This window comes from Chaetodon auriga, chromosome 17, assembly GCF_051107435.1.
Source record: "Chaetodon auriga isolate fChaAug3 chromosome 17, fChaAug3.hap1, whole genome shotgun sequence".
NCBI classification, from domain to species: domain Eukaryota; kingdom Metazoa; phylum Chordata; class Actinopteri; order Chaetodontiformes; family Chaetodontidae; genus Chaetodon; species Chaetodon auriga.
The window spans coordinates 5,205,346-5,220,081 of NC_135090.1; the positions used below are offsets into that span (position 1 = coordinate 5,205,346).

A 14,736-nucleotide genomic window follows, 5' to 3' on the forward strand; every position below is an offset into this window, starting at 1 on the left:
CCTAGCTTAGCATATAGATTGGAAACAGCGAACCTGGTCACAAAATCCGCCAAGGAACTCCTCTAAAGGCCTTTCATTAACAGGCTTTTTGAGGTTCTGGTAGACATATTTTCACATTTGGACAGAGCCAGGCCGGTTGCTCTATGCTGAGATAACAGGCTGCCAGTGGTTGCCTCATGTTTGCCACACAGATATTAGAATAATTTTAGTGAGTCAATAATGTGTTATTTTTATTAAGAAAAACAAGTTGAAAGCTGCAGAAAAAGCTAATAAGTGAACCTTGAGTTTCTTTTTTTTTCTGTGTCAAAATTCAGGGTTTTTTTCTATTGTAACTTGTATGGTGTATGATGCTTTTTGATGATTTTATTTTCCCACAACAAATTATTCCTCGTGTTATGACATGAAGCCCATATGAAGCATATAGCTCTTAAGTTTTAAGTTAACCAGGTGTTTGAGGCATTCTGGGTGCTGTTTGTGGCCGTCCTGTCTTTAATCCAAATTGAATTGAAAGCTGGTCTGAACTGCAGACTTACGATTTAAGGTTGTATTGTGTACTATAGCTGTAATTTATTAGTGACATTAAGATAACTCATGAAGTGAATGTTTTCTTACCGCAATGTGCTCGCTGTGTTTGCTCCTGAGTGCTGATGGGAATTTGGCCTGCTGACTCAGTGGAATTTATTCAGCTCTGTGTCCTTATCAGCATTAGATTATGGTTACTGTTGGTCATGGATCTATCCTCTTCTGCCCCGTTTCAATTCTGTTATTATATGTTAACAACTTGTGTGACTTCAGGTGATATGGATATTTTAAAGAACTTAACACCGCAGTTTATTTTAGTGTGTCAAGAATTTGGCTGCAAATGGTGTGAAAGCTACTTGACCATTGACTTGACCAAGATGAATGTGTCTGTGTTGTATAAATGGCTAACTGTAACTATCCTAGTACACTTAAACTGGTTGAATTCTCTGCTGAAGGAAAGCATTTTCTTTTCATAATTTAAGTGTTATCCTTCGGCCTCTCACTGTGCTATGGTACTTTATATTTTCAGCAAAGTGTTTGTGTGTGTGTGTAGGCGATCTTTTAGCTGATGTCTCATCATAAAAACAATAAAGTAAATGAAGTGAAATGAAACATTTGATGTTTTTGCCTGTTTGCCACATAAGGCCACATGAGGGAGTCAAAGTATACTTTTTTCTTTTAGATCAGGCCACACTGCTTTGAAATTCCTCCTTCATTAGAAAGCTTAATGTAATACAATCATTTCAACGCTTTCACAGAAGTTGTGCATTTCTTAAAACCATAACTCCATCAAGCTGAAGAAGGTATTAAAAGATTTATTTCATGTGCTTTTCAAACTTGGTTTACTGTATAAAAATCCATTTACAACACTCACATATATAAGGCTTTCTCACTAGGATCTTATTACAAAAACAACATCTCTGTTAATAAATGGGACATATTTGTGTTGCCAATGACTGGCTTGAAGAAGAGCTCTGTGACGAGGCTGTGGCTGACAGCCTGAATGCCGGAAGCTGCTAGAAGGATGTGACTGAAGCGAACAGTGTCCTCGGGGTGCAGGAGGTGGATGACTTCTTGGAGAGCTCTGTGAGCTTCCTGTTGGAGCCCTTCGATGAACGGCGAGGCACTCAATCCTTGAACAGCTGTAACAGATGAAGAGAAGTTGCTTTTTAAGTTCACAATGCATATCCAACAAACTAATTAGCATGGCACTACTAATAAAAATGTCTTACCTGGGTTAAACAACAAAGCACCCTTCAGGTAAGCATATTCCTTCGGACTGAGATCCAGATTCCACAGATAATGCAAGCAAGTTCTCAATTTGTGGACTCCGGCAAGAGTTGGTCGGTGAGCCTCCCTTTCAGTGAGTCGTGGTCCGAGCAGAATCTGTCTAAGGATACTTGAATTCGGAACATTGGTCACTTCAAAGACTATCTTTTCTTGGGCAAGACCCAGAACAAATAAAGGAAGCCAGCAGTGTCTTAACAGCGATGACTGATCTCCTGATGGAAGCTGACTGAAGGATGGTAAACTTCTCACAAAGCAGATGGTTTTGACCAGCACGCTGGAGGCAACCTGGCAGGTGGCTGCTGGGTCCTTCAGGCAAACAGTCCTCCTCTGCTCACAGTGGCAGTTGTGTGCTGTTATATTCTGGTCCAGTTTGGTGTTGAGGTAGCCACTCTCCTGCCCGCTCAAGATGCTGTAAAGAATAGCGTGAGGATGCTGATCCAGGTAATGCGAGCAGGTGCTGTGTGTAATCTCTTCCAGAGGAAACATCATGAAAGAAGAAGTATCCCCAGAGGGCTCTCAGAAGGAAAGAAAGCAGACCGGTAAGCTGCAGAAAGCATGAACGGTGTCCTGCAGTGCCTACGCATGACTCCAGAAGCGCAGGGCCTATTTATCAGGATGTCACCTGCTAACGACAAGCCCAGCCTTGACCCTCCTTTAAACCATTGCGTTTCAGGGAAAAAAAACTGACCGTATACTCACCATGCAGAGGGAGCTAGGTTCCCTCCACGTGGCGGCGATAAGGCTAGTTAAACTCAGCAGCTGCGGGCAAGTGAAATACAGAAGCTGGTGGGGTCAATAGCATTTATCATGTTTACCTCAGTCATAACTCAGCCTGTACCAGTCTATCAAGGACTGCCGGGGTCAACGCACAAGCTGCCACCTGACCTGTGCCCCAGTTACTCCTTGGAACAGCATGAGAGGGCATAATGACTTTTTTTATATAGGTTTTAAGGATTACAACTGTGCTGCCGGTTTCAGAAAATACTTACATTTCTAAATCATTTAGTTTCTTGGTACAAATTCTGCCTTCATCAGGTTCACCTGACTGTAATAGTTAAAGATATTCTGTAATAAGCATCTTGTATATATCAAAATACAGACCCCAAACTGTTTTGGAAATCCAGAAAAAAATAGCGAGCTGAGTCAGTTTATGCATGAGTTCACAGATATATAATCTGAGCCACAGACAGAGTTGTGAACTCTGCTCCTTATCACTTTCTGGTAGTATCTGTGGTCATTTAATTATCAGTGAAAATGCTTTTTATGATGCATAACACATACTATACTGTTAATAATACTTTTACATTTTTTAACATCTTAAATGTATTGCTAGCTGGCTTATTTTTTGATGCTGGAGGCTTGATGCCAATACTCGTTTTATCTGACCAACAGTCCAAAAGTCAAAAATAACATTTGAAATGGTCTGAAACAGGGAAAAAACACTTCAACCACCTCAAAATCATTTCACCTATTTTGGCACCACCTCAGTCTTAAATGCCAAAACTTAAACGTGTTGGATGCTCAATCTCTCTTAAACAGCTTAAAGTGTAAATTAATACATGGTACAGTATTTCTGTGGCTTTTCCTCAGTGACTTTAAAATGTCTTGCAGCTACAGAAGTGATCAGCGCTGCAGGTGCTTTGCATGGAACAGATGGAAAACACCTGCTGTGAAATCACTGACTGGTGTAACAGTTTGCAAATGAGAGAGAGAGAAATAGAAAACTGCATTCACCTGTTCAAAGGATTAATCAGTTAATGAGTTAGCTGACTGAGAGATTAATCTCTTAATTAACAGGCTAGAGTTTTGATAGTCGTATTAGTCATTTATCAAGCAAAAAGCTGGAAACACACACAAGGGAATCAATATTTTTTGTTAATTTTAAGCTACTATATTATTATTAGTAGTAGTAGTAGTAGTAGTAGTAGTAGTAGTATTTATAAATATCCACCACAATGTGTCTATGAACTCACCAGGGCAGCTGTGAATTTAATTATGCAATTATACTCCTTTTTTTTATTGCGTCTTAAAATGATAGTATAGCGATTTAAAACTATACTCACAATAAAATGTAATTTTTTGGGTCACTTCTCCAGAAAATTCTCGTTCTTCCTGAGCACCTCAGTTGAGCCCTGAACCAATTCCCTCACTTTATTGGATATTTCGGCTGTCATTTAAAATCTAGTCTTCCAATTGGCCAAAGCAAGCGTAGGCGGAGTTTGTTGCCAGGAAATGAGTAGCGTGACTCTACGGGCCTCACACTGTCGCTAACCCACTTTTCTGCTTGTCATCTCGCAGATAGCGTTTTATTCAGATTTTTTGTAATTAACCAAAATGGGTGAAGATGAAGAAAAGTATGACGGCATGTTGCTTGTTATGGCGCAACAACACGAAGGAGGTGTACAAGAGGTAAGTCAGTGAGCTGCTGACAAGCTAAAGCTACCGTGCTAATGCTGGAGGTAATGTGGTTAGCTTGTAAGCTAATAGGCGCACCACGCCTGTAACGTTAAGCATTCACGTATAGAAAGAGGAAACAACTATTTTACAGGTTTTGGTAAATGTTTTTTTTTTATTATTATTAATAGGCATTCTTGTTGGACAGACCACATCCTTACGTTGTTAACATGTGGGGTGTTATTTAATTCGACATACATGTCACTAACACAGCAGCAAGAAATTTCAAGATCTCATTTTAGCTCTTAAACTCATTTTCATGATGGTCTGTTTTCAGAAATAAGAAGTCATAAGTATTCGTTACACAAGTAAACCTTTATGCAGCGCTGAGGTGCTGGGTCCTGGCTGGATGGTGTCAAATGGCTGAAATTTCTAGAACAATCTTAATTTTCCTTCCGCACATTAAGAAAGGATCATTTGAGTCGGTGAAAGGATGAAAATGATCTTGTTCAGTAGTTCGCTCAACCACATTCAATGCAAAGATTTGCAAGTAGACCAAAAAAGAAATAGTTAAAGGTTATGGAGGATTGGAAGAAAAATTGTGATGTTAATGTTGATCATATGCAATGGAAGCATGAAGCTGCAGCTAAAGGTTCAGTTACAGTGATGCTGTTAAGAAGTGCAAGCATGAAGCATATTTACAGACATCAATCATGTCAACGATTCTCTTGTATAAATTAAAGTCATAATCTGTGGGATGGGGAAAAAATGACTGCCTATTTTTCTCTCTACAGTTAGTAAACACATTTTTCAGTTTCCTGCGTCGCAAAACTGATTTCTTCACTGGTGGTGATTCAGGGGCTCCAGAGAAGGTGAGCACTGCTAGTGTATCTGACATTTAAGACTACATACTGTCCTGTGCAGGTACAGAGGAACACCTCCACTTATCTCTGATTTCTCACCATCTCTGTCTTTCAGCTTGTCAAAGATGCTTTTGCCCACCACAGTAAGCTTGCGCTGAAAGCCCACAAAGACAAGCTGATGAAGCAGGAGAAGGAAAAGAAGGAAAAAGCTGAAAGAGCTGCCAAGTTAGCAGAGGAAGAGAGGAAAAAGAAGAAGAATGAAGACGGTCCCAGAATCCAGGAACTAACAGATGAAGAAGCAGAGAAACTTCAGTCTGAACTTGACAAGGTGAAACCTGTGCCAAATGAGAACCACTGCCTTTGTTTCGTTGAGAATATTACTTTATTTACTTTTTGGATTATGTGTATTTTAGAAAAAGAATGAAGAAGAGAAGAAGGTGAACGCAACAACAAATGCAGAACAGTCATCTGACAAAGCAGAAAAAGAGAAGGGGGTGAGTGAACAGTTGAACAGTTTGAGAGTGAAACATCAGTCAAAGAGTTTGGTGTTGATGAGCATACAAATCTGGCTTTGCTGACGTACTGATCTTAACTTCCATTTCCCCAGTCTGACTCAGAAGGAGAGGAGGATGAGAAGGACAAGGATAAGCTGAAGCCTAATGCAGGAAACGGAGCTGACCTGCCAAACTACAAGTGGACGCAGAGCCTGTCTGAAATCGATGTGAGTGCCTTTTGACTTCAGGGTAATGCTTTTCCTAACGCTTCTTCATCACCAGCTTCTTGCTGCTTAGACAGCCAGACTTTTGCCAAAAGCTGTGACAGTGACCTCACAAGACAGATCCTCACCTCTTTTCCTAACTGTTCTGAAATAACAGGCACAGTTGTACTCGCCTGTGTGTTGTACTGACCTGGACCTTTGTTCTACTGAGCATGTGCTTGTCCTATGTCACTTGTCTGCCCAATAATGTTTATTTTTAACACTGATTTCATATTTATATTCAGGCTAGTGCCTGAATTTATAAAAATGTTGCAGTGTTCACTTGAATGTTGTTAATATTGTATTCTCACACCGTTCACTGGGTAAGAAATTTTTCAATTTTTCAAACAAATTGCTCCACTATGTATGTGGAATTCAAAGGTTGGAGCACATGCATGTCATGCACAGCGTAAAAGTGTCCATAGGGATTAAAATTTTATACCAAGATGGAACAAAAAGATGAAAAACAAAGATTGTGACAGGTGACAGTGTTCATGTTGGCACAGGAATCAACTTAAAAAAAAAAACCTCAGTTGCAGACTGTTTTCTTTCTGTGCACGTTTCACACTCCTGGCTCTATTTTTTGATAAAACAAGAGGACACAGAGCCTGATGGAGAAGGTGAAGACAAGAATGAGAAGAGCTTTCCAACGTGACTAGTGAACCAACAGGTGGCTGACATGAGACAGCAGCTGCTGAGAACAATGTTGAATTTTGCATAAAGACATTAATATGAAATAGAATGAGCACTAAAATCCAATTCTAAAATGTTTCATATTTGTCCAGTGTAGTAATACAGATTGGTATTGATTTGGCATCATTGGGTCACATGACATGGAAAAAAAATGGCCTTTGCATTTGCATAACTAATAACTTTCGCACTAGCAGAAACAAGTTGTGAACACAACAGTGACATATTGTAACCTTTTAAGTTAGTTATTAAGTTATTATTTATTACTATTAAGTTATTAATTAGCAAACAGTCGCTTGTTTGCATGTCTAGCATTTATAGAGCAAAATGATCCGTCATATGGAGTCATGTTTGTGGCCACCTGGCAAATAGAAGGTGAATATTCACTCTATTTTAGCTCTGTTTTTGCTCTCCATCATCTCCATAGTAAAATATCTGGCTCTTAAGCTGCTAAGTGTTCCATTATGTTCACCAGCTAGACGATAACTGTGTCTGTCTGCTGTTTGGTGCTGAGCAGGTAGCATAAAGAGGCTTCTTTTCTGAAGCTGCCTGGTTCAGTGTAAATGACATAATGACAGCAGTGAGAGTGAACCCAATCAGTAAAACTGAAGTCAGACAGCGAAACTGTTAAGCTGTCAAGTGATGGACTGTTATTGTAAAAATATTGACTCTAACCACTTTTAAGGGCAGTACACACCAGCAGTGTATTAGGTGTCAGCCCACCATTGCCCATTGTTTTCTGTGTAAGCCCATACTCTGGTGGTGTCTTGACACACACCATTGCTGGTTGACACACCTCGCCTCATGGGGATAGTGTTGACGTGCATCTTCCCAGGAGAAAAGCAGCTCCTGTATGTCGTGTCAAACAACATTTTATGTCATTTATCACCACAACCTTTGCAGTCCACAGTATATACTACGCGTGGTTTTACAGAGAAACACTGCTTTGCCATTACTTAATTACACATAATTCTATTTTATGAATCATTAATTTATGTAATCTTCATTTATTAAGTGTAGCTGTCGCCTTCCAACAAATGGGCATTTTGCCACTGAGCACATTTGTACATAAATGATCCAAATCGTTCATCTTTAAGCTTTACGTGGTTCAGACCCAGGAGAATTGTAAGTATGACTTCATCCTCTAACAGCTTAGACCCAGTGTGCCAACCTTAACAGTTTTACCAGTCACCAACACCAGGTGTTTCCATCCTCAGTGTCCTCTGCTGCTTGACATTGTAATCTTCATAGCCATCAATAAAACGGAATCTAATTCGCAGTTTCAATTTTAACATCCTCCTGCAGCTGGTTGTGCCTTTTGATGTCAAGTTCCGCATTAAGGGGAGAGATGTAGTGGTGGACATCCAGCGACGCTCCATCAAGGTCGGCCTGAAGGGACACCCTCCTGTTATTGAAGGGCAGCTTTACAACGAGGTGAAGGTAGAGGAAAGCTCCTGGCTCCTCGACGATGGCAAGGTGGTTACAGTCCACTTGGAAAAGGTGAGAACAGAGGAGTGTGTGTGTGGATGTGTGCCAGTCACTACAGACAGACAGACTATATCCATTGGTTTGTGAACTGCTGAGTTGTTGTGCCTCATCATTCTTTCATTTCAGATTAATAAAATGGAGTGGTGGAGCAAGATTGTTACCACAGATCCAGAAATCAACACCAAGAAAGTCTGTCCAGAGAACTCAAAGGTAAAAGATGTTCAGTTTAAGCCTTGAGGTGTTTTCTGCCCCCGATGCGTCTGGCCCGTCCTCACTGTATGCTTTTCCCGCTGAGCAGCTGTCAGACCTGGACGGAGAGACGCGTGGGATGGTGGAGAAGATGATGTATGACCAAAGGCAGAAATCAATGGGCCTGCCTACATCTGAAGAGCAGAAAAAACAAGAAATTCTTAAAAAGTAAGTTTCACATCACTGCCAAATAATGCGCCTGCTCATTTGCTTTTAAAGATCTTTCATTTTCTGTGAGCTGACATCTGTGCTGCTTTATTGGCGAAGTCTCCAAAGCAGACTCTGTATCCATAGTCAGTTTAATAGAATCTTTATGGTGTATAAAGATTTTATTGGAAGGGTGAATTTGAGAGCCTGTCTACTTTTGTCCTCAGTGTTACATATTTGTGCTCAAGGCCAGACTCACCTGCTGTAAGTACAGGCAATAAAAGATAACATCGGGCTTGTACCAGCTTCTGCCATGCACAGACATGACCTCGTTCACAGAGACACAGAGTCTGACCTGAAACCAGTGGGATTCTTTCACTCTATGTTTAAAATGCCATGTTATCTAGCCATGAAATAGTTTATTTTATGTTCCCTTTGTGATGGTGGCACCTGGTAACCTCATAGAAACCTCATACTTAGACCACAGGTGGTCCCAGATGATCTGTTTGGGTTTTGGTGTGCTTACATTACTGTGGTTTTTGCATATGTAGCCCATTAGCTACATATTGTGCTATTGTTTTCAGTTGGTGTCTGTGTCTACAAGGTGATTTTCACAGTTTAATGCTGAGATGTGTAATCAATCACAGAAGACGACGAGGTGCCTGAATCTTTCGTCAGTGTTGTGTCAAATGGTTTAACACAGTTGCAGCCACAGACCCTTTTTGAAGCTACTCTTGGTGGTGCATTTAAAGGACTCCACAGACTTTCCACATCAGCATCCGTGAAAAAAAGTTGTTCAAAGCCTTCTGTGTCTCCAGAGGAGCTGTGCGGAGTCTGATAAATGTTGGTCATGTGATGTCACCTCATCAGCATCAGTCAGGCCTGAAGAGAACATGTCTGAAACTGAAGCTGTGGAGTTAGAAAGAAGATGCTGCGTCGTCTCTGCCGCAGGCGATATTAGCCACTGCTAGCATAACACTCCAACTCTGACTGAGCTGTCGGTGGTACAGTAGCATTGTGGGTAATGCAGGCATTCTTGACAATGACAAGGCGACTCTGAAAGCTCAAATATCAGAATGTCTTTAAACACACTGACTGGAAGAGTGTCAGAATAATTGTTGCTTGGAGCAACACAAATATAAAGGCAGCATGTTGTTCCCTGTGATGGATTACTGTGGTCGAACAAGTTTCAGGTCTCTGCAGCCTGTTTTTGATTTGATTGCCTCTGATTTTGCAGTCAGTTCAACTGAAACCAAAGTCATCTCATGAGTAAAAGGTCTGCTTGAAGTGAATGGTCAGCCATAAAGTGAAGTACATCCCATTCATGGCAAATGAGCTAGAACATAAAACCACCTGTGTGCTGTTTTAATGTGCATATCAAAGAACTGCTGCAGCTCCTTGATGCTGAAAAATGCAGAGTGACCTCGTGATGATTGTTCAGGACATGGCGCTCATGATGTTAGTGGGTCATTTTAGGAACAGTAGCCTGAGCTTGTGGTCCAGCCATGAGGAGTCATGTTAAATATTAAACAGAGCAGGAGGTAACTGAGATAAGACCTGGATGTGACCGAGCGTCAGAGCTTTGAGGCAGATGTGAAGGATTCTCTCTTATCACGGTTGGTCATAAATGACCCCTCGACGTCCTCTGCTGCTCTCAGTTCAGACCAGAGGAGACATGTCTGCTGTTCAGTTCACCTCCACTTCCTCTTTAAACTTGTTAAAGCTGCCTCTCAGGGTCTTGTATAGTTTTATAGAAGTTAAACAATACTGCTGTGGTGACTGTAGTCAAGATAGCTGCGCTGAGTTATTTTCTTGACACAAAGGTCAAATGTTGTCCGTCCAATCAAATGTGAGGGGTGATGCATCTTTTTCCAGTTTTAAGCATTTAAACAAATCATCAGGTCGTCAGATGGAGCTGCTTTAGCTGAAGTTGAAAAATGTCCTGTCTGTGCCCAGCAGGGGAATGTTGGCAAGCCATACACACACCAGCAAGAGAAACGTTTTGGCTGCGCTATTATGTAGAAAGTGAATAAACAAACAGAGACATGTGGAGAAATAAATGCACCAGAACCAATCTGTCATTTAGAAAATGGTTTTCTAAATTTAATGCGATGCTTATTCCCTCAACAGAGTCACGTTTTCTTTAATAATGAAATCATTCTGTATTAAAAAGCAGCCTGACTTCGGCTTCCTTTTGTGGACAGCGTCTCGTCTCTTCTCTGACTCTGACGTCTTGTGTCTCTGCAGGTTCATGGCTCAGCACCCAGAGATGGATTTCTCTAAAGCCAAATTCAGCTGAGACTCGCTGCTGTCAGCTTCACCTGTCCAATCCACGTTACGATCCATGTCCATCATATCGGAGCCAGCATCAAACCCCCCCGCCCGCCGCTTCTTCTGATCTCTCCACACTGGACATGGTTTTTGTTGACTAACTTGTCTTGAGTACATGAGTTCATGCTTTGCTTTTTTTTTTTGTCATGATAACAAGGTTGATGACTGTAAAGCTCACGTTGTCCCATTGCAAGTCGTCTCAATATTTAAAGATGTGTCTGGATTTTTTAATAAATGAATTTAAAATCAAAGCGATGTTATGTTTCACTGCGCTGTCAGGACAGCCTGTAGTTGAGTGTCTGTGCCCCAGTATAGCAGAATGAAATGGAAAATGAATACAAGGAGTCAAGTTAAAACTCTTAGACTTTTGCCTGCTCACCTTGGTATTTTTACTGCTGTTTGATTGAGAAGCTCATAACCTTGAAGAGTTCAAGGCCAAGAGTGATGATTTTAACCGTCACCAGAGTCACTGAACTCAGCCATATATTCTGTTTGGATCACATCCAAAGGCGACTGGACGGCACAGAGCCAGGTTACACTGCCAATTACACTGCTCAAAAAAATGAAGGGACGATCACAGTATAACACCAAGTCAGTTAAACTTCAGTGATATCCATCTGTCCATGTAGGAAGCACAGTTGATTGGGACTCAGTTACACCTGCTGTGGTTCAAATCAAAGTGACAACAGGTGCACAGGTGTCACAGACAATCACTCTCTCCTTATCCTTCTTGACTGACTCTTCTCTAGTTTGGACTTCTGTTAGTGTCCTTGTCACTGCTGATAGCATGAGGCAGTACGTGCAGCCCGGTCAGGTTGCACAGGTAGTCCAGCTCCTCCAGGATTTCACATCCATCCATACATGCAGTCTCAAGAAGGTTTGCTGTGTCTCCCAGCACAGTCTCAAGAGCATGGAGGAGACACCAGGAGACTGGCTAATGCACAAGGAGTGCTGGCCAGGGCCATATGAGGGCATCAACCCAGCAGCAGGACTGGTATCTGCTGCTTTGTGTGAGGAGGAACAGGATGAGCACTGCCAGAGCCCTACAAAATAACCTCCAGCAGGCTACTGGTTTACATGTTTCTGACCAAACTGTCAGACACAGACTCCATGAGGGTGGCATGAGGGCCCGACAGGCATCAAAGAGTCTGGAGACGCTGTGGTGAACGTTACGCTGCCTTTAACATCATCCAACATGAATGCTTTTGGCGGTCATAGCCAATGGTCCTCTGATGGCTGTTAGGTGCCGGCATGAAATCGATTGTCAGACCTTACGCTGGTGCAGTGGGCCCGGGGTTCCTGGGTTTGAATCCTGTCCTCAGTGGGTTGATGATTTTGGTTTCCATTGACTGACTGTTACATAATTTTCTTCTCTTGAATAATTCGTTCATCATGATCCGGTGTGTGATTCAAGTGTTGCCTTCATTTTTTTGAGCAATGTAAATAATACTGGATGTCCTGTGGATGGAATGAGATTATTTTTTTGGTTAAGTTTATATTTAAAACATGTGACTATTGAAATGGTTATATTCTTCACTTCACTACTTGTGTACCAATGAAATGCTTAGACACTGTGCAGAGGCAGGAAAGATTTTTAGCTTTTGGGCCACAAGGGAGCAGTGTTCTCCTTTTAGTGTTAAGAGTGCTTTTGGAAGGTTGAGTGTTCGTCTGTATAGTTTTTCTCCAATGAGTGTGAACATGAATCTTACAAATGTGGACGATGACCATGAAGAAACTGATTAAATAAGTATCGTAGCTGTAAGTGAGCTTCAGTTCATATTTAACTAATTTCTAAAATTTCACTTGAAAGTGAAACAAAGTTTCTCACCAAAATGGAGTCTAAAACATTATCAAATGACTTCTACTTTGACTAGACCACAGTGTAGGCATCACCTGTGAGAGTGATCACATGAGGAATCATGTACAGGGCAGGTATAGCCAATCAGACGGCAGGATTTGTCTGCCTCACAGTCCACTCTTTAAAAAACAACATTTTCTCAGTGATCTGGTATTCTGCAGAAACAGATGCATGGTTTTCTTTTTTCAAAGGTTCATTTTATCTGTGTGAAATCATTATTATCCAGCAGTCATTAGCAGGTTCAAATAACAGTTATTTAATGTACTGCATACACTGACGAAAGGACAGAAATTTGGCTGCAATTGGGGGAAAACTAATACAGGGAGGAAAGTCTGAAGTGAACGTAAACAATGTCAGAGCTACAGTAGCTTTATTCTTAATTACCTCCATTGCTAATCCAATGTGTAATACTATAATGTAACGTCCTATCAAAATGTGTGTCTGAGCTAGCAGTTTAAAAGAAAGCAGCAGCTTAAACTGGTGAGCCAAACCCCTAATCTGAGTTCTACATAAGGCTTCACATTATGACCAATAATTTATTGTAGTGTCACTCCATGACATGAAGCAGCACGTTGATTTTCTGTGAGATAGAAAATAAAACAGTAACGCTGGGTTAACATGCATGTACCTTTCCTTGTGTGAAGTCAAGCAGTTTGAATGCTGGACTCTGTCATGATCAATGAAAACTACTACACAGAGAGAATTACTGAATTTAAATACAGTAGATGGGTATTGCTGAAAAAATGCTGATTATGAATAATATCAAACCAGTTTCATGAAGAATTTAAGGATTATAGCTTTATATTACAAAGTCAAGTCAAATTTCTATATATATTATTATGTATTTTACACAACTTTTTTCACATACTATCTGCAGTAGTACTCCCATCACCTTAAACCCGACTTTGATGTGTAAAATTATTGGGTTTTCCCTTTAAGTTTGTAAGTGGAGGTAAAATGAACGGATTCTTACTATTAACTTTCTTTCAAACTGAAATCACACGAAGTCCACCATAATCACCATTCAGACATATTTATATACAATAATTCACTCTTTGAGGACGGTACTCTTATGGTACTGACTTGCGTGAATGCAGTGATCGGCAGTTCGTCTGAACCCTGAGGATAATCAGCATGCTGCTACCAATGAGTGAAAGACACGCTTTCTCACTCAGACCACACTGGATATCATGCACCTCTGCTAAATGCTACTTCACTGAAGGCCAGTTTGCTTACAAGTCTTTTCTGCCTGTGTGACCGTCCACAGCTAACTGGACTGGCCTGTCGGGATGGTGAGAGACTGTCACCATCGCTGTGGTGACCGCTGGAAACATACATTAGCTTATGCTGCCTAGCAAGTCCTCCTAATGTGTGAAATTGCTCATGTAGTTCAAAAACGTTCCTCGGACATCTGTTTCATCGGGACAGTAGCGTTTTTGCAAAGACTGACTTGCTGACTACAGAGTGCAGGTCACCATGTTTGGTTTGTGGGCTGTGAGGTATATTACCACATAGAGCATATCACAGGCCGTTCATGTGGAGAATTTACTCTACAGTGGAGGTTTATCTGCAAGAGTTCTGACATCCTATGACCCAAACCTCTTCCAAAGAAACAGTTTGTGGGTCAGTTTTCAGTCATTTTCATGTATAAATGACTCGCTTCCTCTTTCTGATTATGTCCATTGTTTGTGTCCGGCTGTGTTCCTTAAAATTTGCCAGAAATGTGTCTAAAAGGAAAAAACATGGGAAACATACAATATCAGAGTTGCCTCTAAGCTTGACAGCAATCTACAGCTAATAATAACATTAAAAAATGAAGACATGCTGTCAGCCATCAGTTGTTACTATGCATCAGAAATTTGATCAGTGTACTAAAATTTCGCTAGCAATATGAAATGTGAGGATTCTGCCACAGATTGGGAGCCGTTGCAGTGGCCCAACTTCCAGTAGTTCCATTAACTGCGAGGGAGGTGAAGCCAGAGGCCTGATGGGATTGCGGATGGGTGGGGCGGCTGTATGACTGTGCAGGGGTTGAGGGCACGGAGGCGGCAGAGTCTGCTCAGCTGAGAGCAATGTCTCACCAAGGTACCAGAATTTCTTCATTAACGAAGACACACAGACATCAGAGGGACGGGGTTGGGGTTTTT

At 41.2% G+C, this 14,736-nt stretch overlaps 2 protein-coding genes across 2 annotated transcripts; one reads left to right on the forward strand and one right to left on the reverse strand.

Moving 5' to 3' along the window:
• Positions 1–1,323: 1,323 nt before the first annotated feature.
• On the reverse strand, positions 1,324–2,301 carry LOC143335667 (nuclear receptor subfamily 0 group B member 2-like). The gene is made up of 2 exons (XM_076755236.1): positions 1,755–2,301; positions 1,324–1,664 (listed from the first exon to the last, which is right to left on the reverse strand). Exons 1-2 carry the CDS (start codon positions 2,299–2,301, stop codon positions 1,426–1,428), a joined length of 786 nt encoding a protein of 261 aa, XP_076611351.1. The 3' UTR covers positions 1,324–1,425.
• A 1,728-nt stretch (positions 2,302–4,029) lies between these two features.
• nudc (nudC nuclear distribution protein) lies at positions 4,030–10,982 on the forward strand. Its single transcript, XM_076755290.1, has 9 exons — positions 4,030–4,221; positions 5,001–5,078; positions 5,185–5,397; positions 5,483–5,563; positions 5,677–5,790; positions 7,822–8,016; positions 8,131–8,214; positions 8,303–8,421; positions 10,648–10,982. Exons 1-9 carry the CDS (start codon positions 4,147–4,149, stop codon positions 10,697–10,699), a joined length of 1,011 nt encoding a protein of 336 aa, XP_076611405.1. The 5' UTR covers positions 4,030–4,146; the 3' UTR covers positions 10,700–10,982.
• The last annotated feature ends 3,754 nt before the right edge of the window (positions 10,983–14,736 follow it).

Coding starts and splice junctions, on each gene's coding strand:
- LOC143335667 (XM_076755236.1), bottom strand. CDS start 2,301: ATGATGTTTCCTCTGGAAGAGATTACACACAGCACCTGCTCGCATTAC. Junction 1,665..1,754: donor TGCTTTGTTGTTTAACCCAG/GTAAGACATTTT, acceptor CATCTGTTACAG/CTGTTCAAGGATTGAGTGCC.
- nudc (XM_076755290.1), top strand. CDS start 4,147: ATGGGTGAAGATGAAGAAAAGTATGACGGCATGTTGCTTGTTATGGCG. Junction 8,017..8,130: donor TTACAGTCCACTTGGAAAAG/GTGAGAACAGAG, acceptor CTTTCATTTCAG/ATTAATAAAATGGAGTGGTG. Junction 8,422..10,647: donor AAACAAGAAATTCTTAAAAA/GTAAGTTTCACA, acceptor GTGTCTCTGCAG/GTTCATGGCTCAGCACCCAG.